The sequence below is a fragment of the Typopeltis vanoorti genome, chromosome 16, assembly GCF_054136105.1.
Source record: "Typopeltis vanoorti isolate ZY-2024b chromosome 16, IOZ_Tvanoo_1.0, whole genome shotgun sequence".
Classification (NCBI taxonomy): domain Eukaryota; kingdom Metazoa; phylum Arthropoda; class Arachnida; order Uropygi; family Thelyphonidae; genus Typopeltis; species Typopeltis vanoorti.
The window spans coordinates 115,255,947-115,280,442 of NC_143564.1; the positions used below are offsets into that span (position 1 = coordinate 115,255,947).

Genomic DNA, 24,496 nt, shown 5'->3' on the forward strand with positions numbered 1-24,496 from the left:
GGAATTCAATTTTATCCTGCTCAAGACTAAATAGACAAAATCCTCTGTACACTCTGGTGTCCTGCACCAGGGAGAAAAACATCACTATCAACAATAACATAGTCAATGAGACTTTCTTATTCCTTGCCTCTTCTCTCCATGTGAAGTTGTGCACATTTTTATCATATTTTGTGCATATTTTTATCATAGTGAAAAAAAAAAGATGCAAAAATAGTATTTCTTTGTTTATTGTTAATATTAACAAGGAAAATAATATTGATAATTTAAATTTATTGAAATACAAAACAGAAATAAAAGAAAAGTTTTATTTATAGAGAGGATATAAGCAGTGTGTGTTTCAGACAGCATCATTTTGTGAGAGTGAAATTTTTTCTCTGAACTGCAGTGGAGAATAAATCCTATGGATTATATATTCAAAGATAGATATCCCAAAACCTTAACATCAAATGTTTCAGTAGAATAGAAATATATTGTTCCCATCTGGAACAATTGTCTGAGGATTCATTTTTTGGATATTTATTTCAACTCCTGTTAAAAATGATAATTAACAAGCAAAAATATTTTACTTGTTCTATAGGATCTCCATTCAGGATGCATTTTATGTTTTCAGTGTGTCTGCCTACTTCAAATTTATTATAACAGCATTCAACAGTGATGTTAGCTTGGTCCACCTTTGCCTATGAGTTACCCAGTGTTGCTATCTTACCAGAGTCCTGAAGATATTTTCAGGCGCAAACTTTGTTTGCTCACACTCGGATAAAGGATTAAACTAAATTTATTATAACAGCATCTAGTTTAGTCAGGGAATACTGCAAACTGTATAAGTCTGCAGTATTTATTTATTTAGAAGTACAACATCACTTGCATATAGTAAAGAGCTGAGATTAACATCTCTAATTTTAATATCAGATCTAATACTACTTTGCTTTATAATATGATCTGTAAAGATGATGAATAACAGTGGAGATAATCGCTCATTTATGTCTTATTTAAAATCACACCATCTTCCTGTACTTCTTTCAATTAATATTGCTTGATATAATGTCCTGTTCACAACATATAACCATAGCATTTAGAACAGCTTTTCTCTTGGCACTTTATTGTACTGTATGCCTTTCCTATGAAACTTAAATACAAATTCTTGTGATATTCTCATGAATTCTCCACTATTTAAACGTCTTAAAGTGAAAATTTGATCATGACAACATCTATTTGGCCCGAATCCAGCTTGTTCTTTTCCAAACTTGCCTTCTTCAAATTTTCTTACCCATTTCTTAATTATACTTGCATAAATCTCACCAGGAACACTCAGTATTGAAATTCCTATGTAATTCTCACATTCAGTTTTATTTCCCTTTTTATAGATGTGTATTATTGAAAGTTCTTCTCCCATCATCCAGAATTTGACCTGCTGACCAAGCCTTCTAAATTATGCAGTGTAGCCACTGTAAAACTTGTATACCTCTGTATTGAGTATTTCTGATTGGATATCTTCTCCAGTTGTTTTTTTGCATGTCAAGTTTTTGATGGATTTTTCCTGCTTCAAGTATTTGTCTTCCTGTTGAATGAAATCTTTCACCATGCTGCTAATGCTTGTCTCATTCAGCAGTTTTTCTAAGTAATTACTCCAGACATCTATAATATCTTTATCTCTTTCCTCTATTTCTAAGATTTTTCAATAACCTCTAGGATATTTTGCTACCTTTCTGATATTTCTTTTTATGTTCTTACTAAAGTCTTCCCATGACTTTTGTTTAGCTAGTTTTACACAGTGCTTCACTTTCTTACATTTTTCTCAGTATTCTCTAAGAGCACAAGCAGACTTAACTTTTGACACTTTTCTTCTTTTCCTTGATATAGCCGCTTTAACTTCCTGAGTCCCCAAATGGAGTTCTGAATTTTCAACCCATTCAGTTTTCTGGCTGAATCAATCATTGTTCTTCAGGGTTTGGCACTGAATCTACAAGGTTGGTTCTTGTTTTCAAACTTTCATTTTTTTCTTGAATAACATTTTTTGTATTTTAGTCTGCAAGCTGATCAACTTTGATTCATTTTAAAACTTTCTTACATACTCTTCTTTTCAATATAAAATTTTATCCTGTTCAAAACTAAATGGTGATTACTTCCAATTTTAAACCCTCTGTATACTTTTCTGTCCTGAAGCAGTGGGAAACATTGCTATCAACAATAAGAAAAATCTCATAGACTATGTTATTTCTTGCGTCTTCTCTCCACATGAATTAGTGTGCATTATGTTGAAACATGGTGCTAGGAATAACTAGTGCATATCCTGAACAGAAATCCAGCAAATAATTACCATTATTAGTTTTGCTCTTTTCTACATGTCTGGTATTCATTTCTAATCTGCTGTTTAGATATCCAACAAGGACCAAGTTTTCCTTTTTGTCATGCTCGTTGTCTTCTCTAATGCCTCAGAAAATCCCTCCATTTCTTCCTTAGAAACAGTACAAATTTCTTTTGGGCACAAATAAATCTCATTGTCCATTCTGATATTTGCCCATATCACTCTGCTTGATATTGCTTGCCATTCAAGAAAATTGAATGGTAAGCAGTTCTATTCATGACAAGATTCAGGCAATAGCTACTCCTTCTACATGTCTATGTAATTCTCGCCTGAATAGAATATCTTGTATTTATTGCTGAATATCGCACCTGTTTTTGTTTTAACACTTATTATATTGATCTGGTACTTATCCAGTTTTTCTGCTAGTTCCATTGATGTTTCTTACATTGATTGTACCAATCATCTTCAGCAAAAATTCAGTAGCTGACTTTTTTGTTGTTCGCCCTAGTTCCCTGATGAAAACAACAGAGGGCTTGTTTAACCAGGTGACGTCCCAGCCAGTGTGAAGTTCTGTCCTGTCGTTCCATCATTTTGCATTATGGTTCCAATAAGAAACACAGTTTGGTCTGTTAAATCCCAAATTGCCAACCCATTCTCCTGATTCTGAGACAGAAGACTAAAACAGGTGCAGTCTAAATAAAAAATGTAAGAAAGGAGAGAGTAGTAATAACATTCATCACCACTACTTGAAACTGTCTGCCATTCAAGAAGTTTATGTGAGCATGTTTCAAAATGTGGAATTGGACAATGAAACATTTATGTCTAGGATCTCAGCAGGATAATAAATGAATCCCAGGCATATAGAATTGTTTGGGGAAAATTAGGAGATAAGTGCAAAGCTAATGATAGGTACTTGCTGGATTTTTGTTTAAGGACATTGACTAGTCACTACTAACATTACATAAAGATGTGCACAAATTCATATAATAATAAAAAGACACATCTTATTGATTATATTGTCTTTGATAGTGATATATTTACATGAACTATTGTATACAGGGGATTTGAAATTGGAAATGATCATCACTTATTCATTTTTATCCTACTTCAAATTTATATTGAAAAGAAAGTTTTTTTTTTTTTTTTTTTTTAAATTAAAGTTGAACAGATTTTACAGGTGAACTTGCAGACTCAGCTATACAAGCATTATTGAAGAAAAAAAAAAAGAAAGAGTTCGAAAACAAGAATCAAACCTTGGGGTCTTGGCAAACCCTGAAGAAAACATTGATTCAGCCAGGCAGGTATGTAGTGAGGTTGCTTGTAAGGATAGAAAAATTGGACCTCTATGGCAGAGGTCTGATTTTTTATTATGTCTGGGAAAAGAAGAAATCATATTGCAAGTTTCTAGCAAGTCATTTGGCAGATTTACTCCAGATATCCAGGATATTTGAACATAAAGTATTCTCTTAAGACAAGAGACCTAAGAGAATACAGAGAAAAATGTAAGAGAACTAAGCTATGTGTAAAAATTATGGGAAGACTGGTAATATGAAAGATAAATATCAGGAAGGTGGCAAAATGTTTTGGAGGCTTAGAAAAAATGTAGAAATGGTAGAAAAGTGCAGTAAACAGAATTAGATGATAAAAGTGACATGGACATTGAAATTAAAGATATTTTGGATATCTGGAGTAAATGCTTAGGACTTAAATTATAAAGCTGTAGTGAAAAATATTCAAGAGGAATGTAGTTCGGAATACATATCAATACTTGAGGTGGTGGGACATCAAAAGCTTGTAATGTCGTAGGTGATATTTGACCAGAAAGTTTTTCTAGTGAAATATCTACAGTTTTTTTTCAGTTCTGGTTCAAAATATTGCAAAATCATTAAAAACTGTCTTTAGCCCTTTCTAAGGTAACTTTTTCTCTTCTTCAAAATTTAATCACAGATCCTAAAAAACAGAAGTCGCCAATTAAGCAAACATATGTGTCATCTAAGCTGGTGATAACCTACCACTTTTTAGATTGACTTTAATGCTCATATGGCATTCATGGGAGTGAAGTAACTAACATGACATTGTGCTGTGAACCCTACTGCACCATCAGCACACCTCATGTAAAGCATGATGTGTGTGTGTGTGTGTATATATATATAGTGCAGTATGTCACCTAAGTCCAGTTCTCCATTTTGAAGTCTTACTTTATGGAACAAGCACACATGAAAGAAAACGAGTGCATAGTGTTTTACTTGAAGTCCACTTTCACATTAATTAGGTGGTGAAGCTAAGCATTCACAATGTAAAGAACATTACATACTACAAGGGCCATTTCAAAAGAGCTTGGAAAATTCATGATTTTTACAGTTACATAGTCCATTTGCATGTTTAGCTGACTCCTGGAACAAAACTTGCCTAGAACATGATGTGTCAGATCCATGAAATAGTATGCTGTAAAATAAAATGAAATTAGTAAATCTGTCATAAAATGATGTGCGTGTGTGTATAAACTTTGGAAAGACCTGAGTGAAAAACAAGTATAAATTAATTACCCATTCTCATATGGAAATAGCAGGATCCCCTTGCCCCCCCCCCCCCCATCATTATCTACACCCAATCACACTGATTATTCTTAAATAAGATGACCAACAACAAAACACTTTTTACTAATTAATTTAGTAAAATGCATAATTAAAACCTACACAAATTAGTGCAGTTTTTGTTATACGAATTAGTCAAATAGACTTCTGCTGTCAGAAACATCTTGTTTCATAGTGCAACGATGTATTGCGTCATTTGATCATTGCCAACCATTTCTGGTATCCGACAGTCACATGATATTCTTCACAACCTCACATGGTTTCTCGTGTTATTTTCATAGTGGTATAAATATGTATACCAGCCATATAGCCTGTAAACAAGTTATTAAGTAACTTTATAAGGCTTGTCCTTTCTCAGTCAAGCCTTATTCTCTTAGACGGCATTTTGGACCTGCTGTGACAGTAGATAACAATGGGTTTTACTAATTGAGCTGTTCATGCAGTCAACTTTATATGATGTATACAACTTACATATTCATCATCATTATCAGCCATTGGTGATCCACTGCTGGATGAGGGCCTTTCCAAGATTACTCCAAAACTGTCTGTCAGTGGCCCTCCTGCAAATCTGATGATATCATCAGATTTGCAGGAGGGTAAATCCACCATGATTTAGGTCAGTGTTGTGGTCATTTTTCCTCTCATGGAATCCATTCCAGTACTTTTTTATCCATCGTTGATCTTATCTTCGAGCAACATGCCCAGCCCATTGCCACTTCAGATGTTTCGCTCTTCCTATGATGCAGAGACTTTAGTTTCTTATCCATGCATTCCTTTTATGATCCAGTCTTGTGATACCAAGCATACTTCTTTCCATACTAAATTGTATTGTTCTTAATTTTTGAATTTCCTTTGCATTTAGTGTCCATGTTTTACAGCCATCTGCCAATATAGGAAGAACACATTGGTTAAAAACTTTTCTTTTCAGGCATAATGGACCTTGGGTTGAAGTAAAGTTGGCTTTTGATTATTGAAAGTAATTTTTCAAATGCTTTCCACCCAAGCATCGTGTGTCTTTTAATTTTGTCCATGATATTTTGTTCCATTGATAACTGTTGTCCTAAGTATATGTAATGATCTACTTGTTTAATTTCCTGATTATTGATTTTTATTATTTCTGGTTGGACATAACTTGGGTCTTCTTTAGGCCAGCTGTTTTTCTAGAAATTTGGAGTTCATGGATACAAATCCATAATTCATGTGCAGTTGAAGTAAAGACAACTATATCATATGCAAAGCATAAATGGCTTAAATATCTTCCGTTTATCTTCAGACCTTTCCCTTCCCAACCAAGAAGTTTGAATTTTTCTTCTAGGCATGCTGTGAATAATTTCTGGGATATTGCATCACCCTGTCTAACCTCTCTGTATTTCCACAGTAGAGATGTTTCCATTGAAATGAATTGCTGCATGCTGATTTTATCCTAACATATGGCTCCTCCACTTGTTGGTTTCATAAGTATTTCACAAGTTTTTACTGAATTAAAGGCTTTCTCATAATCAATAAAACCAAGACGTAATGGTATGTCTTGGTTTTATTGATTATTTCACTGATATTCATTACACCGTTCAATAATCTGCTGTACAACTTGAATATGGTCCACTGTACCAAAGCCACTTCAAAAGCCTGCCTGCTCTTTTGGTTGTACTAGGTCTAGAGTTGTACAAAGCCTATGAGTTAAGACTTTTGTAAACACTTTGTAAATCACAGATAGTAGACTAATGTGTCAGTAGTTCAAGTCATCTATCTCACCTTTTTTATGTAGCAGAATTAGGGTAGCCTTCTTCGATGTTCTTGGTACATCATTTTTCTTCAGGCATAAAGTAAATAGTTTTGCTAAAAGTTTGTAGATTATTTCTCCACCTGTTTTTAGAAGTTCAGCTATAACTCTATCATGCTGCTTTTCCATTTTGCAAGCTTTGGATGCTCCACATAACGTTTTCTGGTAGAATCTGTGGTACTTCAGCTATTTCGTAGTTGTCTTTTTCATTTAATTCATCATCCTGATATAATACTGAGTAAAATTCTTTTTGCTATAGTAGTATATCTATCTCTGGTTATGGTCCCATCTTGTAGTTTGACTGCAATCATCTGTTTATTGCTGTTTGGCTTTATTGAGATTACAGTTGTTTTTAATTGTTTGTCGTATGAATTTCAATTGAATTTCCTTATATCTTCTGTGATATGCTTTCTGATCATTTTGCACACTTCATTATATTCAATTTTATTCTGTAGGTTGTTTGATTGTTTCATTTCTCTTCGTTCCTTCATAAGCTGTTTTGTTACTGTTCTGTGGTACCAGCTATTTCAAGAGAGCATTGTAAAAGGTTTTGGATAATAATGTCATTACTTTCTGATGGATCAGCATTGTCATCTATAATAAAATGTTTAAATTCGTTATTTAGTTCATGTACATCTGTGTTTTGTTTTGATCTTCAAAACATTTTCCTTCTTTCTTTTTGGCAGTTTATTTGGATTTTACTGCGTACCATATGATGGTCACTTCCAATGTTGTAGACAAAGTAGTCTTGAAAGATGTTTTTCTTATTGCTGAGGATAAAGTCAGTTTCCCTATTTTTTCCATTTGGACTTTTCCATGTCCACTTCCTATGTGTTTTTTTCTTGAATAAGAAATTCATGATGTACAGGTTTTCTTTTTCTGCAAATTCTATTAACCTTGCTCCTCTATCGTCTCTCATGCCATATCCAAAATTTCCCATTGAGTTCTCATCTGATTATTGTTTACCAATTTTTAAACCAATATCATTCACATTACAATTCTGAAATGATGTTTTCCTTTCTTGTAGAGTTGGGACATCATGATAGAAGGCTTCAATTTCTTCATCGGTTGTTGTTTGCTATTATACCAAATTCTATTATGCTGTTCTTCAATTTTTTGTTGATCATGAACCCAACCACACTGATTCTTTTGTTATCTTGGCATCTACAATATAATATGTCTCAGTTTTTTTAATTAAAGAATATCTTCACCATTACGTCTAACTTCACACAGTCCGAGAATGTCCCATTTTAGTTGCTTTAGCTCTTCAGTTAGTTTACATATTATCATATTAATATTAGGTACACAAAATTTATGAATTAAAAGTAATTAATTCTTTTCCTTTCAGATGTCAGTAGAATTCCTTCTTGGCAACCCACTCCAGAGTATAGCTCTCTCCCAGATGGTACTCCTGACTACTCTTCTCCTTCAAAATCACCAGGCTACCATAAACATATAAGATCTGTTTCTCATGACTCTTATTTTGAACATGGTGTTGATATCCCAGTGCAAGAAGAACAAGAGATGGAAGAGGATGATGTTCTATTTCAGAGAACATGTAAATCCCTTTTGATGAATCAAGATTATCATGATAATGAAGGTGATAGTGATATGGATTTTCAAGAGCTTCTTCACATAAATGGTGATTTCATTTTAGACAGTGGACATCAAAAATACGATGGCAGCAGCTCCTACACATCACCTAATGGTTCACAAAAAACTGCTCATAAACAGAAACTTTCCTGTGTTGATTCAGAAGTATGCACACCTAAAGTTCAGAAACTAAGTTCCAAGATGCATCCAAATGGTTTTCACACATCGGAAGATACTTTGACTTTTAGTGGACAAAGTAACAGTGATGTCTTCCCAGAAAATTTAAATTCTAATAATCAAAAGGAATTAAAAGCTACTCACAATATGTTCTCAGATGGTTTAAACTTGTTTAAATCTGCAAGCCTTTGTAGTTCAGAACAGTTCATTGGAATGGATGTCACTTCAAGAGAAAATAAAGATTCTACATTGGAAATATCACCTCTCTTTTTAGAAAATAACCAAAATGATGCAGATAGTAAACGTGAAACTCCATCTAACGAAATTGGAGTGGTTGAACCTTTAATTCCTTTAGGTAGTGAGCCTACTGATATTAGTGCCGAAGCAGAGGCCAATAAGACAGTGGTAGAGAGGTATGGAAATGAAAAGACTGTCATTGTTGAAGTTCATGCTACTCAAGAAAGCTCCTCAGATGATGAACAAGATGAAAGTTCAAAGCTCTTAAAGAGAGATGAATGTAGCTTTCATGAAGTTGTTCCAGAATTGGATAAACAAAATAGGGAGGAAAAAAACCAGCAGAAGACAGGCCCATTGACAGATACAAAGGAGACAAGAGAAATTCTTCTTAGTCTTTCAGTGGAAGCTACTCTTTCTGATACTCTTAGTTTGTCTCAATTGCTTTCTTTTGATTCTCCAGAACAGAGCCTCTTTTCTGAAAGTTTTGCTCAAGAGGGTGAGGAAGGAGTTGATATGTACTGCATTCCACCTATGGACAGTTCTTTAGCTACCCCAGAGTCTCCAACTATGGATAATGTTTCTGACATGCCTAGTAGTAGTGCAGAATCTGAATTAAGTGGAAGTCCAGAAGATGCTGAAAGAGGGAGATCATCTGAACTACAAAGTGAGGGTGCAGGTCCTAATAATACTTGTGTGGCATTCGTAGCTGAAGAATGCAAGCAGCTAGAAATAGCTGTAGCTCCACTTCATATTTTATCAGATTATGATGAGACTGCTAGCATTGAAACTAAAGATTCATCTGTAAAGGATTCTGTGGATGATAGGCATACACATCAAACAATCACACCTACATGTCCAGAACATCAATTCTGTGTTGAGAAGGAACTGAAAACTAGAGAATTCCTAGAAGAAAATAAATTAAATACACCACCAGATAATGCTTCTGCCTTATTGGTGACTACTCATTCCTCTGTAGAGATGCCATGTTTTGCTGATCTTGTGTTTATTGATGAAAAGAAGCTGTCTCCCAGTGTTATTACAAAAGAAAGTGAGATATCTGATATAAAAGATATATGTGTAGAATCTCTGTTTTCTGCACCTGGTGGTGATGATTTATTTAACAGTTCTGGTTTAGATTCTGAACACAATTTAATTGGAAATATAGGGGATGAGATAGTGGACCAGAGAACAAGTGTGAAAGAACCAGATGAATCACAAAACAGCTCTGATGACTTTAACAATCAAGACTTTTCTTCTATGAGTCAGGATTCTTCTGTTTCTCCTTTCATTGGAAGGAGGAAAATTTGTATAGAAAAATTATCCCCAGTTTCACCAGTTGAAGAGTCAAGAAGGAAATTTGAATCTGAAATTGGGAGAACAATTGTCCGTGATCGTCAAATGAGGCAAGAAATGGAGCAAATACAAGCTGAATGGCAACAAAAAACACAGCAGAGACAAGAAACTCCTGCTTCTGTAAAAGATGCAATTATGGGACAACTTTCAGACAAAATTATTAAAGAAGATGATGATATTCTTTTGCAGGATGTTGAGTTTAGAAGATCTCCAGGAAGACAACTTGAAGTATTTTCTTCAGATGCTGGCAGGAAACGAATTTCTGAACCTGAAGATGTCTTAGGTGCAAATAAATATGATGTGAGGGGTGAGCATAAACGACTTTCAGAGCCACCACCTTCACAAATGTACAGTCGTTATTTAAGGATGGAGAAAAAAGCCTCAGTGAAGGAATTGTTATCTAAGTTTGAAAGCCAGCCATCCAGGGATGAAATTACTACTGTTCAACCAGAAAGAACTCCAGTTACTGAAGAACCTGTACCACCACCACCACAAACCAAATCAAAACTCTCTCAGCCTAGCTTATTCACCCAATTGAAAGTATTGAAACTACAATCTCTGCAGTCTTCTTCACTGCATGCATGTGCTGCAGAACCTTCTCAAAAAATTAACTTTCAAGAACCTGTTGAAAAACCACAAGCAGAAAGTGTAGCAATGTCAAAGTCATCTATCAGCAGGATACCCTCTCCAGTATTTTGGAAGGAACAAGAATCTTCAAGTAAAGAAGACAGCCCCACACCCAGGAAAAGTCAACATTCTGAGAGACCTCAGAGTCTTGACATTGGTCGGCCACCAAAAGCTTCCATTTCAAGGTCTCAGATATCCAATAATGCTCTCTCTGATCATTCACCAGTTTTTGAACAAATAGCTGATACGTCATTGACAAGGTCACCGCAAAACAAAGTTCTTCATTCTCCTTCACATGCTACTGAAATGCATAACTCCCGAAAACCTGAAAGTCCTACTGCCTTGAAATCACCTGAATCCCCAACCAGCAACTCTAAGCCTTTAGAAAAAAGACCTTCTATTTCTGATAGAAATGGAACAAGAAGAGAAAGGATAGATCGTTACAAAGAAGAACGTAGAGCACAACTCAGAGAAATGCTTCAGTTAGACAGTTTACGGACAGATATAAGTGAAAAAGATAGGGTTCAAACTAAGTTTCGTTCAGGTAGAGGTGGTACGAGTTCTATTCCATCTAGTCCTAATCATGATTCCCAAGCAAGTGAGTGCCGCCATCTTTCTCCATCTAAAAGGGGAAAAGAAGCAGATATCGAAAGTAACATGGAACTTTCATCTGTTAAATCTGAAAATGGAGATAAAGGTAGGGCAAGGATGTCAGATTTAGAATGCAACACTGAAAGAAAAGATAATGTGATTCACAAACAAGAGCTCTGTAGGTGGCAGACCAGTCATCCAGATAAAAAAACTGATAACTTGCCATGTGACAATTTGCCTGGTAAGGATCATCATCTTGAAACTGCACATTTAAGAGATGTATGTCCAAGTACAGATAAGGAGAGACTGCAGCGGATTTCTCCACCAAAAGAGAGGCCAAAGTCATTACCTCCACCTACATCTAGGGCTGCCACTACAGACACACAACCTTCTGCTGTGCAGATAGGTTTAACTAGGCCAGAGAAGGAGGTAACTTTATTAGAAACAGACTCGGAGAGTGTGCCAAAACACAGATCTCCTCATTCGAACATTATAGCAAGGAAACATGAGGAACTTGCTACTAGTCGTGGACTGTCGGCTGTGCCTAAATTAGTACGTGAACGGGCAGCCATGTTTGAACGTTCCAGTGATACTTTTGGTGCTGCAAGGTCTGGCCAGGTGCCAGGACTTCCTTCAAAAGATGAAACTTCGAAATCTGCATTGTCCTCTTCCCATCATTAATGACTTATAGGGAAGAGTTATGTGAAAATAAGCTCAGGTAAAACATTAACTTGCATGACTGCTGGAAGGCAGTCAAAAGGTTGTTGAGTACAAGTTGTGCATGCTGTGCATGTAATCTGGAAGACCAAATAATGTGTTGTATAATAATAATAATAAAGTGAGTCTTAACTGTGACTTTCAAATAAAAAGGCTTATGTATAATTATAAGCTATTACCATGCAACAGCCAATGGGGTGGGATTAAAAATTCCACTGCATAAGGGCTTCCAAGATAGACCAAACCTGAATGCAACTGCCATGCCCTACTGTTGCAGAGTTTGACCATTTACTCACACTTATTAAACTCATTTTTATCCTTCCATTCCATTTATGATTAAAAAGAATAGAGCTAGAACACTATATATAGCAACTTATTGTGGTGATTCTAGCTTTTTTTTTTTTTAAATTAAAAAAAAAATTTCTTAAAAAAAAAATCAATCTTCCTAAAAGCCTTTCATTGCCTATAGATATAGAATAGTAGATTACAGCATTTATAACCTTTAATAGCAGTTGCATTTAGACAGAATCATAACTGTATTTTGCTTTACTCTTTCAGGACCTTTGTTTCTAATATATATATAAATAGTTGCAGTAGTTTTTGCAATCAGTATTTTTATAACGTAATCTGTTATACAACTTTTAAATTCACTTTAGCCTGGCATTTTTTAAATAAATCTCAGTAAATTTACTATGTCCTGAACTAACATAATTTTAAACAGTCAGAAAACAGATGAACAATTTAATCTGTACCACTTCACTTCTGCTTCAATAATAAAATTTGCAATTGCCTACATCTCACATAAGTTCCATAACATTCATGTCTGGCCCATAGATGTTGATTTACATTTACTTAAAAAAAAAAAAAATTCTCCTAGCTTACTATTAAGATACTTGTTCCTATATTTTTTATTCTTTGTTTATATGCTTCCACTAATGATCTTTTACATTTTTTTATGAAACTAATGTATTTTACATTAATCACACAAATTTTTGTGTATTTACTATACTTATCCTGAACAGAAATGTGTTAGTAAGCACTTTTTTTACACACACATATATATAGGAGTTGAGTGTTTAACAATATCTTGTAATAGGCATACTTAATTCACTAACTTTTTATTTGAAATATTCGTTGTCATTTGTGTGGAGTTATTTTGTACTGAAAATAGCCTTTGCTTATTGCAATTTTCTTTTAAAAAAACACGATGAATTTTATGACGGTTGCAGGATGTGCTTTTACAAATATATATATATATATATAACAATTTTCTTGTTAGTATCAGAATTGGTTTGCTACTATAACCTATATAGACATTCCTTGTCTTCCTTCAAGTTGCATATTGTACAGTTTTGAAAAAAAAGGTTTGTACAGATTTCACATGTAATATAATCATTAATGCTGTATTATTTTTCATCTGCAATTCATTATGTACAGAAATTTAGTGATCTCAAAAGAACATGCCTAAGCAGTCAAACCCACGTGGGTCCTGAAAGAGTTAAAGTTAATATGGAGGTTTTTAGAATTCTTTATGCACTATGCATTTAAACTAACTCACAGCTTGAAATGGAAACCTATTGTAGAAATTATCCGAGAGAATTATGTTCATTTGTACAGTTTTAGAATTCATCTTTCTTTGGTGTTATCTATAAGTATGAATGCATTTATAAGTTGCTTGTTATTTTTGTAATAAATGTATGGAAGATCTATGAGAAATGAACCATGATATGTATGTGCATTGATGGTTAGTATCCTCTGTAAAAAAAAAACAAAAACAAAAAAAAATATTTATATCCTGAAATGTTATGTATATTTTGCATTGATCATTGTGAAAGAGCTGTAATGCATGTTGTTTCTGAGATGCCAGAGATTGATAATGAAGTGTGTGTGTGTGGGGGGGGAAAATGTATATAGCCTGTATTTTTTTTTCTTGTTGAGAATTTACAAACTAGCAGGAGATGATATTGAGTCATAGTTCATCTTATCATTGTACAGAATGCATTCATGTATAAGTCACTGCAAAAATTAAAATGGTATGTGTTGCTATAGTGTGTACTTGAATCTTTTAAAATATATATATTAAGCTATGAAACAAAGCCATGCTGGAAAATAATGTTTAATCAATCAGACAGTTAATAACACGGTTACATTTCTTGGTTCTTGTGAACAATGATACTTCGTTGAATCATATCTGGAATTTCAACAGCTAACCAAGGTCCTAACTAGAGAAATAAAAGAAAAGATATTAATTTAATCAGGCAGTAAGATTATATATATATATAATTTTCTACTTCAGTTATACACATTCCCCCATGTAATAGCCTTATTACTACAGCAATGAATCTTTTTAAATTGTCAATTAAAGTCTGAAATTACAAAAATGAACTATTATCGCGATACTTACGCCAAGTGCCATAGCATGTGCAATTCCAAACTTAGGTACATTCCTTGCCCAAAGTGGTTTAAAGTGATCAGTCAAGCAGATTTTTCCTCCTCTTTAAATACAAAGAAATAAATTACTGTACATAATTATCATAAAAGAAGGCAGCCGAAGTGAACTAAAATATTATATTGTTATAATTTATAGCACAATTTCTCAGCTACATGTCATTAACTCCAGAGAAAGTGTCTGTGTACATAGGCTGTTCAATAAGTTATAAGACTATATTTATATAGAAAACAGATTACCTTTAATCGTCATCATTTACATGGTCTTTTTTGAAGTAACTACCGTGAGACACGATGCATTCGTCCCAACGTTGCGTCCACTTCTTAAACACATGTGAAAGTCCGTTTTTTGAGAGTTCTTTCGAAACGGCGGCCTCTTAGTGGTTTCTTGAGCTGAGGAAACAGCCAGAAATTGCACGGTGCAAGATCAGGACTGTATGGAGGGTGTGGTAGGATATCTATGTTGTTCTTCTGCAAAACGTCCACTACACCACCAGCAATATGTGGCCTTACATTATCGTGGTGCAATAAGAAGCCATTCTTCAGCAATGGACATTTCCTTTTGATGTGCTGTACCATTGTCCGTAAAACATGATGTGAACATAGTATGAGCCGTTTACAGTATTCCCGGGTTCTACAGTTCTACAATGCCTTCGTAGTCAAAAAAAAAACAGTATGGTCATAATTTTACCAGCTGATTTTACAGTTTCTGCTTTCTTGGGAGTAGGCAAAGATGGATGCTTCCATTCACTGCTTTGTTGTTTCATTGTAGGGTCATAGTGATACACCCAAGCTTCATCTGCTGTAATGATGCATTTTAAGAAGTTGTCACCTTCTTGTTCCAGTCTTTCTTTCCATTCTGTGCACACATCCACTCTAGCATCAAGAGTTTGGGAATCCATCGGGCACAAACATGTTTCAGTCCCAAATGTTCAGCCATGATTGAGTGAACACTTCCCACAGAAATATTCAGGACAACATGCTGGCGTACTGTAATTCTGCATCCTGCTTGATGATAATCGCTGAAGGTCTTCCCTCATGTTCAAGATCTTCCACATTTTGCCTTCCTTCCTTAAAAGTTTTATGCCAGTGAAAAACACTTGCCCTCAACATTGCTTCATCGCGGAAAGCTTCGCGTATCATGTTAAAAGTGTCCAATGCCGATTTTTGCAAACGCACACAAAATTTAATTGCATAATTAAATGGAAGTGTCCTTGGAACAGTATAATACTGTTCCAAGGACGCTTCCATTTCGATGACTGGTCACGGCGAAACAAGCTTGTGTTTAGTCACGTGACACTCTGGCACACCAGCCCGTATACGCCATCTATCAGCCTCTTTTGTTAATACAGACAGCAACATTTCTTTATTCCACAGAAATTAATATCGTGATGAGTGGTTTCGCGACAGTAAAATTAGTCTTATTACTTATTGAACAGCCCTCGTATAAGTTACAGCATCTAGCCATGGTGCTGTAACTTTAGGGTATTTTTCGGGGGAACTACCCTTTGGCAGTAGTGTTAATCTTCTACACAATGTTGTTTTGATTTAGAACTTGTATGAAGCATATAAAGGAACTAACAAAAAATGTTGCCTTTTCTCTGTAACCACTTAGAATTCTATTGGATTATTCAGTGTTGCCTGTCATATAAATAAAACAGAAGCAGTTTAAAACTTGAAATTTAAATGAATTGTAGCACTCAGCCTTCATGTTTTCCAGAATCACTTACCAAAAATATTTGTCAGAGGGCTAAATGAAATCATACAACCTTTATCTATCAGATATTTTCATTCACTATAATACCTACACACATCTCCTAAACTTATTTTTATATCTGGTGGTCAATACAGTTTTTCCCCACAAGCAGCTGTGAGCTGAAGGGTTAGATCATCTAGAAATCTTGCTTTAAAGATGTTTCATATCAGGCAATGAATTATCACTAAGATAAACATTTTGTTGAATATGACTGCATTATGCCATATTAGAAATATAATCAAATGCTGCATATACATAACTAGTGTTCACATAGGACATCTCGAGGGCTTTGTTGTAAATATAGGCTACATAATTGCTCTATGCAAAAGTCCTATATTTTCTCAAATCAAATATTCTGATCTTGATAATTCTTATTTGGTCTGAACCTAGATTTTTCTATTTTTTTTTATATAGATGATTACTATATAACTTCTATCCTTGAGTATTATATATTCAAGTACCTTTCCACATTTCATGTTTCTGATTTTTTTCTTTTTTTACAACCTATAGTAGTCATGCAGCATCTGTATTTCATTTAACCATCTTAAAAGTAATCTGTTGGCTTATCTACTCTCTAATCAACAGGATGAAGTTTTGAATCCCACTGTGAGAGTCACATTAAAAGGTGATCAAAGTAAAGTGAAAACTGGAGATATTCTAAAGTACTATTTCCTTTAATTCTTTAAACAGAAGATAATTTTTTTTATTACTTTATTTTCTAAGAACTGTTATGCTTCTAGAGCCAACCATGGAATTTTGGCTTTCCTTTAAGGTTACACTTAGTAAAAGTTTATACTTGGCATTGTTTATCAAAAGAAATCATCAAATTCCTGACATGTACCCTCAGGGAGTATACAGCATATTATGAAACTTTTTCATGTAGTACTAATTTGAAGAAAAATTGTTGATAGTAATCTGATAATATTGTAGTCTTGGCACACAATATTCTTCTAAGGTGTTTGATAAATTAAAAATCTATCTAGATCTTGTACTCCTTGCCAGGGCAGTAAAAAAAAAACCGTTTTGCTAACCTTTCCTATCAACATTATGTTCAAGTAACCATACCACCTGAAACTCTGCTAACAAAGTTCTTTCCTCATTTTTAATTTAATATAATCCTGCCAACCAATTACCTTTGCACCATAAAAATCAAATCTCTGGAGCCTACAAGTTAAAATTGGTCAAAAAACTGTCTTGTAACTAAACAACCACATCTCATCAAGAAGAGGGTTACACTTAGTAAATTGTCACTCCTGAAATAGTCATTAAAAGACAATTATGTTTCTTCATGGATTTAGCTTTTCTGCAGACTTTACACATGTTCATCATCTTGGATTGGGGTGCTGAGCGATGTTCATTTTCATGTAATTATCATGTGCACACTGGTGGTTGGATAGCTATCAGTGCTTTTTTGCACATCACCCATTCAATGTGTTTAAGAGATAGAGGGAGTTCATTTGATTCAATATAGTTATGCTCTAAAAATAATCAGATCATTCTATATTGACTAGTCTCTTTTCTCTATGTGGGGAGGCTCAATATCACACACATCAGACTGCCATTCATCCTTTTGGTATGCACGTTCAAGAAGCTACTTGCATGAATGTTGACAACATTACCTGCACCCTTTAATGCACACAAACTTCTATAGCTGAGCAGCCCACTCTGATCTTGAACCATCAGTATAGATGGGCAAGAAATCTCAAGTTGGCTGCCATTCAGCTCACACTTGTGCATATAAAAATGCCAAAAGCATGTAATTTATACAGACTGTTCTCTCTGGTGTATAATCCACATCCAGTGCTTGGTGATGTATTACAACTTTTGATGTTTGGATTCCCAACCACATTACAGATGCAGCTCATACTGTGGAATAGTACCATATTTCTGACTATAAGTTATACAGTTAATGATTTTATAAACTAGCCAATAGCAATCTAGAAACAGAAGAGAGGAATTTGTTCTTCCTAGACTCTTAAAGAAGATTATCCTCATATTTAGTGTTAAATATATTTTGCTTAGAAAGATCACACCTATTATGTTGATCTGGTACTTATCCAGTTCTTTTTCATTGATGGTACAAATCTTGAACTCATAAGCCAATAAAAAAATTTTTGGTCAAATTTCCTGCTAATTCTCAAGCCAGGGCATTAAGTCAGAAGTGCTGGCTGGTTCTCCACATAGCATTTAAGGAATGTGGAGGTTTCTTCCCAGTAATCCAGCTTTGACTCTTAAGAACCTCCTCAAAAGAAATTATTTTGTTTTTGACTACTTATTACTTGACACCAGTACAGTGGCAGTCACTAGTACCCTGCCACAATGAAACATTTTGTGCATTTTCATAAAAAAAAAATAAAAGAAACTACAACAGCATAGTATCATAGAAAGGCTAATGGATTGTCACATTATCACTATTTTTTCTGTAAAATCCTGAAATATCCATATGCAGGTGTTTTAAACCTAAACTCACATGGAGTAAAATATTGTATAAGCCAAACTTGAAATCATCTAATGTGTGATAAAAGTGAATTAAAAATTTTAATGTAAGGGGATAATTGATCATCTTCCATCACAATGCTAGTCAGGAGAAAAAAAAATTTTTTTTTTTCATTAGTTATAATATATCCATAAAGAGTAACCCAACTTCCTCTGATCTTTCAGTACTAATTAAAAAGACAGCATAGTTTATCTGTTGGCCCTTTCTTCAATAATTAAATTAACCTGGATATTTGCAATGAAACTGGTTGTTATAGATGGGAATTGCATCCTTATTTGTTTTACCTAGTTCTGAGTCTTTTCGACAGGCATCATAGCAACCTGCCAAGAAGTCTCGACTATTCCTGCAAACCATAAATACACCTACCAATAAATCATTTACAGTTTTCAGCACATATAACATCCAATGGAAATGCTGCCACTGCTCACTCTAAATCCACCTTCAGGCTGGTGTTGTTTCTTGTAAGCAACTCTCCTAAGCCCAGACCACAATTTGAAGAGCAATGGGTTGTGGTTGGACACGTCATCTCCAACCACAGTTGTGTGGTCCTTACCTTATGTGCAGTGCAGAGTCCTCTTGGAAGATCCACTGCCTACCATGAAATAAATAAAGTATTAGTTTCAGTAAGGAAATACTGTGAGTAGACATATTACTAACTATTATAATAACGGATTTAACTCGCATAAATTATTCTTTATTCGTAGAATTTTCACCTGAGTATCACAGGCATCGTCAGTACAGGTACAAGGCTAATTAAACAATAACTTATATTCACAAAGCTCCACCTAAGTAGCTAAGGTTAAATTTCCTAAATTTAATTATTCAATTATAATAATTAAAAAAAAGTCATACTGAAAGGTTTTTAATGCTTCCCGTGATAGATTGAAACGCTAGTTTGATTCACTGGTGAGCCACCCCAAATCTAGTAATACTGTCATTGATACAGATAGAGTAGTGATCAACGTATCAGGCCGCCCACTGACAGACAGCGAATGTTTCGTTCTGTCAAAAGGGCATAATTTTGCCGTTCCTCCGAATAAAGTACCCATAATAGACTTTTTTCCATAGTATAGACAGAGGTATTCGATCCTTACCCCAAAAAACAGCTAACAGAACAAGATTCGAGTGTGCAAAAATTCTTTTTAATGCCAAGCCTCCGCGGCTGAACGTATTGTATGCTAGACAAAAAGCACTGAAATCGCTAAAAATAACAAGAACCTAATTATTATGAAAGCTGACAACGGGAAGGCTGTAGTCATCCAAGACAGAGGAGAATATGAGAGAAAAATATCACTGTTACTCCGCGACTATTCGACTTATAGGCCCCTCACTTCAGATCCTGCCGGTATTCAAATAAAAAAGCTTAAGGCCCTTATAGAAAAAATATCGATATGGGATGAAGATAAAAAGAAAACACTAAAGACCCCCTTCAAGTGCCCACTGAGATTATATGGTCTTCCAAAAGTACATAAGCCAGGAATTCCATTAAGACCGGTTGTAGACTGTATAGGTTGTCCCACTTACAAAATATCAAAATTTCTGTCAAATTTACTCACTTCTTCAACTAGAAGAACTGCTACATATATAAATATAAAAAATTCTGTGGACTTCAGAAATAAAATTTCCGATCTGCATCTAGACGATTCGGATGATTATGATTAGTCTAGATGTTGTTTCGCTATTTACGAATGTTCCGTTGGCGGACAGCATAGAATTACTACACCAAGAATTTCCTGCAGACATTGTCAAATTATTTGAATTTGTAATAAAGTCCAGTTATTTTTCCTTCAAAAACCAGTTATACCAACAAATTGAAGGGACAGCAATGGGTAATCCAATAATCCAAAATACTATTTTGGATTATTGCCAACTACTTCATGGAGCATTTCGAACAGCATATCTTTGACAACATTACATCCAGACCTAATATTTGGATGACATTTTTGCCATATGGAAGGGTACCTCAGAACTACAACAGTTTCTCTCAAAAATTAATGCACTTCATCCCTAGAAGTAGAAGTAAATAAGCAGTTAGCCCTTCTAGACCTCTTGATTCTTCACCAACCAGATGATTATCTACAATTCACAGTCTATAGGAAAGAGACTCATACAGGCCAGTACATCCACGCTGAATCACATCACCATCCCAGCCAAAAGGCAGGTACTATAAAAACACTAGTTCATACAGCCAACTCCTTTTGTTCTTCAGAACTTTTACAAAAAGAATTACAGTATATTAATTCCTCCTTCATAAAAAGAGCTTTAAGTAGTCATGCTCCAGCATCCTCTTCAAGTACAGAAGAACCTACACGTATACCTATCCCCTATGTACACAGGGTTAGTGAACGCATAGCTAAGGTGCTAAAACCACTAAATATCTGTGTGGCTTTTCGACCCATCAGAAAAATCTCCACATTCCCAATGTCTCCAAAGGACACGCTCCCACATCTCAGCTATCCAGGTGTCTACCAGATTCCCTGCTCGTGTGGATTATCATATTTCGGACAAACAGGAAGATCTGCTCCAGGTCCGGTTAGAAGAACACCAGTCGTACATCCAGTACCTTGAACCCAAACAGTCTGGAATTGCAGAACATGCCATCAACATAAGACAGAGTTAAGTGGAACAAGACAAAAGTCATTCACAAAAGTTGGTTCCTAATGGAACGGTTATACAAAGAAACATGTGAAACATTACTTCACTCCCCTAACCTAAACAGATCCGATGGTCTACGTCTTTCCCCCCTTGTGGGAGATAGTACTTTATAAAGCAGAAAATCTTTCCTAACATATAATTGTATACACATTTATATATACAGTATTTATTAAAAAAAATTAAATTATTATAATTGAATTAAATATTAAATAATTAAATAAATTTAGGAAATTTAACCTGAGCTACTTAGGTGGCACTTTGTGAATCTAACAGTTATTGTTTAATTAGCTTTGTACCTGTACTGATGATGCCTGTGATACTCAGGTGAAAATTCTACGAATAAAGAATAATTTACGTGAGTTAATTCCATTATTATAATAGTTAGTAATAAATAAAGTATTGTTCAGGGGCCGTACCAGAGATTCCAGCATGGTGTCTTGATACACTTTGGCCCCCTTTCTTGCAGAAATGCAACTTGGATACCTCCCCCTCCATCACTGATAACCTCTCTGAATCTTGGGTGCTATGGCGGTTATGTGACTTTTCAATGATGAAAATCTCATCTGTCATTTGCATAAAGCTGGATAAGTGCTTTTTATTTTATCACCCTCTGCCACATAAGCTGTGATGTTAGGAAGTGTCCAGTAGAATGATAAGCACTCACACCCAGGTCTTCAATTAGTACATGTAGCATCATTCTCTGCAAAACTTTCATATTTCACAGTATTATGGCAGAGATATGCTTTCACAGGCCCTCACAAGCTATTGCTTCCTAATGCAGCATATTGACCTGTTCTTTAGCAGTCAGATAAGTCTTCAGTACAGTTATAATGGTTAATAGTCCGATACACAAACATCCTACTGATCCTGAGTGATTTTAGTATGTTGAAAATAACAGGTAGCTGCATTTCAACCCTCATAATCTTCCACTGCATGTTAACTATCAGTAGAGAGTTATTTAGCTATATGAAACACAAATGTTGGCTGCACTTTAGTTGTAACAATATTTATGGCAAGACTGTGTATAAATGGTAACATCTGTTGCATAGCAATATAATCTGGACTAATTAACAGCAACTCACCTGTACATTTTTGCAGTCTTTCCATCTAATTCAGGAATGGCTATTTCTGGAGCTGTAGTGGGATAAGTAACAGGAATCTTCCAAGGGAGAGAAAAAAAAATAAATATTAGTCCCCTTCTTTATTTACTTTGGATTTTTGTATGAAACTTTTTTCTCAAAATGAATGACTAACTCAGCCATAGTATCTTTCTTGGAAAGAGAGAGGAAAAAATCTCAGCAGATTTTAGAGCAAATGTCTAATCAAATTGCACCTCCCCACACTAGCTTCTACTGCTACCCAATCAATATTTAGATAATTAAAGTCTCCCATTGTGATTACTCTTTTTGCATTTCTTCATCACTATCAACCAGGTCTGTAACAACATCCCACCATGTAATTGATCTTGTTAGATTCTACCTCACACCAGACGGCTTCAAACTCACTGCCACATGAAATACTGTTAGTAGTAGTACTACAATTATAGGTCTCAACTCTAACTGGATTCAAGTCTCTGATATCATTAGCAAGCATGCCCCTCCTCTCCTATCCTTCCTAAAAATGCTGTACCCTTTACACTTGACCAAGGGAACAATCTCTACCCCTTTGTTTCTGATACTCCTAGCATTTGTGTACATACATAATAATCTACCTGCATGTTCTTTTGTGCACCCTTGTCTGCATGACACAATTTGCAGATCTCTAATCTCCTCTAGTGCCTTATACATGTAGACATCTTTGTACATGTTTGATGGGTCCGATCCAGACGAACATAAAGCCGAAATCGTTCTCTCCTCTCAACCATTTCCATGATAAAGCCCATTCCTGTCATAGCCAGCAAAGGTTGGTCAATTGGTAGAGCCTCTGCTAATGGCTCACAAAAAGTAAAGCAAGTTTGAGCGCAGTTAGTAGTTGAAAGGGGTTCAATCGTTTGATGCTGTTGGCACACTTTCCCTCGATGAGTCTTTGGACTCCCTGGAGGTGGTGTCACATAATAATAATAATAATATAACATTGTCGTTCTTACATTCACATTCTCACCATTCCTCCCTTTATAATTTAGTTTCCCTGACTCTCTTAATTTTTCAAGACTCCTGATACCAAACGCATTCAGGTGTAGGCCATCCTCTTATACAAATCTAATCTTCTCTCAAACTCACTCCGACATCCAAAAACTTGCATCTATTCCTTCTACACAGCCTATGTATTGCATCGAATCATTTCCCCATCATAGCCCTTCTTCTTAATTCATTTTTTATTACATTGAGGTAATATACTGACTATTTTCATTTTCTTACTCTTCACTCTTGCCTCTTCCAACAACCCTTTCACATGTCTTCTCTCATACTGAACTAGTACTAACACTGAACTAACACTAGTTTAGTATCTACTACAATTACGATCTCATTTACTTTTCTTTTCTGTTTTTGAATTGTTTTCTTTACTATAGCTACTCATTCTTTTCCTTGATTGTTATTGCCTGGGAAGAAATCACCAGTTTTTTTTTTTTTTTTTTTGGTTTCCGTCACCCCTATTATGTCGATCTGGTACTTAACCAATTTCTCAGCCAGCTCCATATGTTGATAGTACTCATCTTTAACTCTGGTGATGTTATGTTCGGATATGTTTCAAGATTTGTTCCAGTAGCTGACTTTTCGCTGTTCGCCCTAGTTCCCTGGTTAAAACAATGGAGACCTTGTTTAACCGGGCGACGCCCGAGCTCTCATGAAATTCTTTCATGTTGTACCATCATTTTACTTTGTGCTCCCTTTTTGTATTCCCAGCATTTAAGCCTCTACACACGAATTCAAATCATTCATGGAGAAGATCTAGCACGCAAATCCAAGCAATACGGTAAGTCAAAACTACGACTATCTAGGCAACTAAATAGGCTGGCCTTTCTAAACGGATGTCGGGATACAAGAGTGATACCGAACTGCGTTAAAATGAAGATCAATTTCCATTCCAAAAAAGCACTCCGTATATATAACCGTGTCAGCCTGGCATTACTACGCGAGCAAATCACCTCTACTCGTGCCACCCTCTCAGTGACGAACGCCGTCATTGGCTCCTTACATTCAGAGCTCTCCACCGTTCTTAACCCAGA

The 24,496-nt window shown here is 35.2% G+C and overlaps 2 protein-coding genes across 7 annotated transcripts in view; one reads left to right on the top strand and one right to left on the bottom strand.

Moving 5' to 3' along the window:
- Positions 1–14,018, top strand: part of LOC150098277 (uncharacterized) — a 188,190-nt gene extending 174,172 nt beyond the window's left edge. For all 3 annotated transcript variants that reach the window (XM_090406100.1, XM_090406099.1, XM_090406101.1), the window contains one exon: positions 8,028–14,018. In XM_090406100.1, coding sequence (XP_090262226.1) covers positions 8,028–11,938 — 3,911 coding nt within the window. In that variant the 3' untranslated portion in view covers positions 11,939–14,018. The remainder of the gene's footprint in view (positions 1–8,027) is intronic.
- A 56-nt stretch (positions 14,019–14,074) lies between these two features.
- The window catches only part of Ufc1 (Ubiquitin-fold modifier conjugating enzyme 1), a 115,767-nt gene continuing 105,345 nt past the window's right edge, over positions 14,075–24,496 (bottom strand). For 3 of the 4 annotated variants that reach the window (XM_090406117.1, XM_090406116.1, XM_090406115.1), the window contains exons 4-7: positions 22,413–22,489; positions 19,229–19,267; positions 14,379–14,469; positions 14,075–14,196 (exon numbers count right to left, since the gene is read on the bottom strand). In XM_090406117.1, the coding sequence (XP_090262243.1) occupies positions 14,119–14,196; positions 14,379–14,469; positions 19,229–19,267; positions 22,413–22,489 (285 nt within the window). In that variant the 3' untranslated portion in view covers positions 14,075–14,118. The remainder of the gene's footprint in view (positions 14,197–14,378; positions 14,470–19,228; positions 19,268–22,412; positions 22,490–24,496) is intronic. The other variant, XM_090406118.1, reaches the window with a different exon arrangement.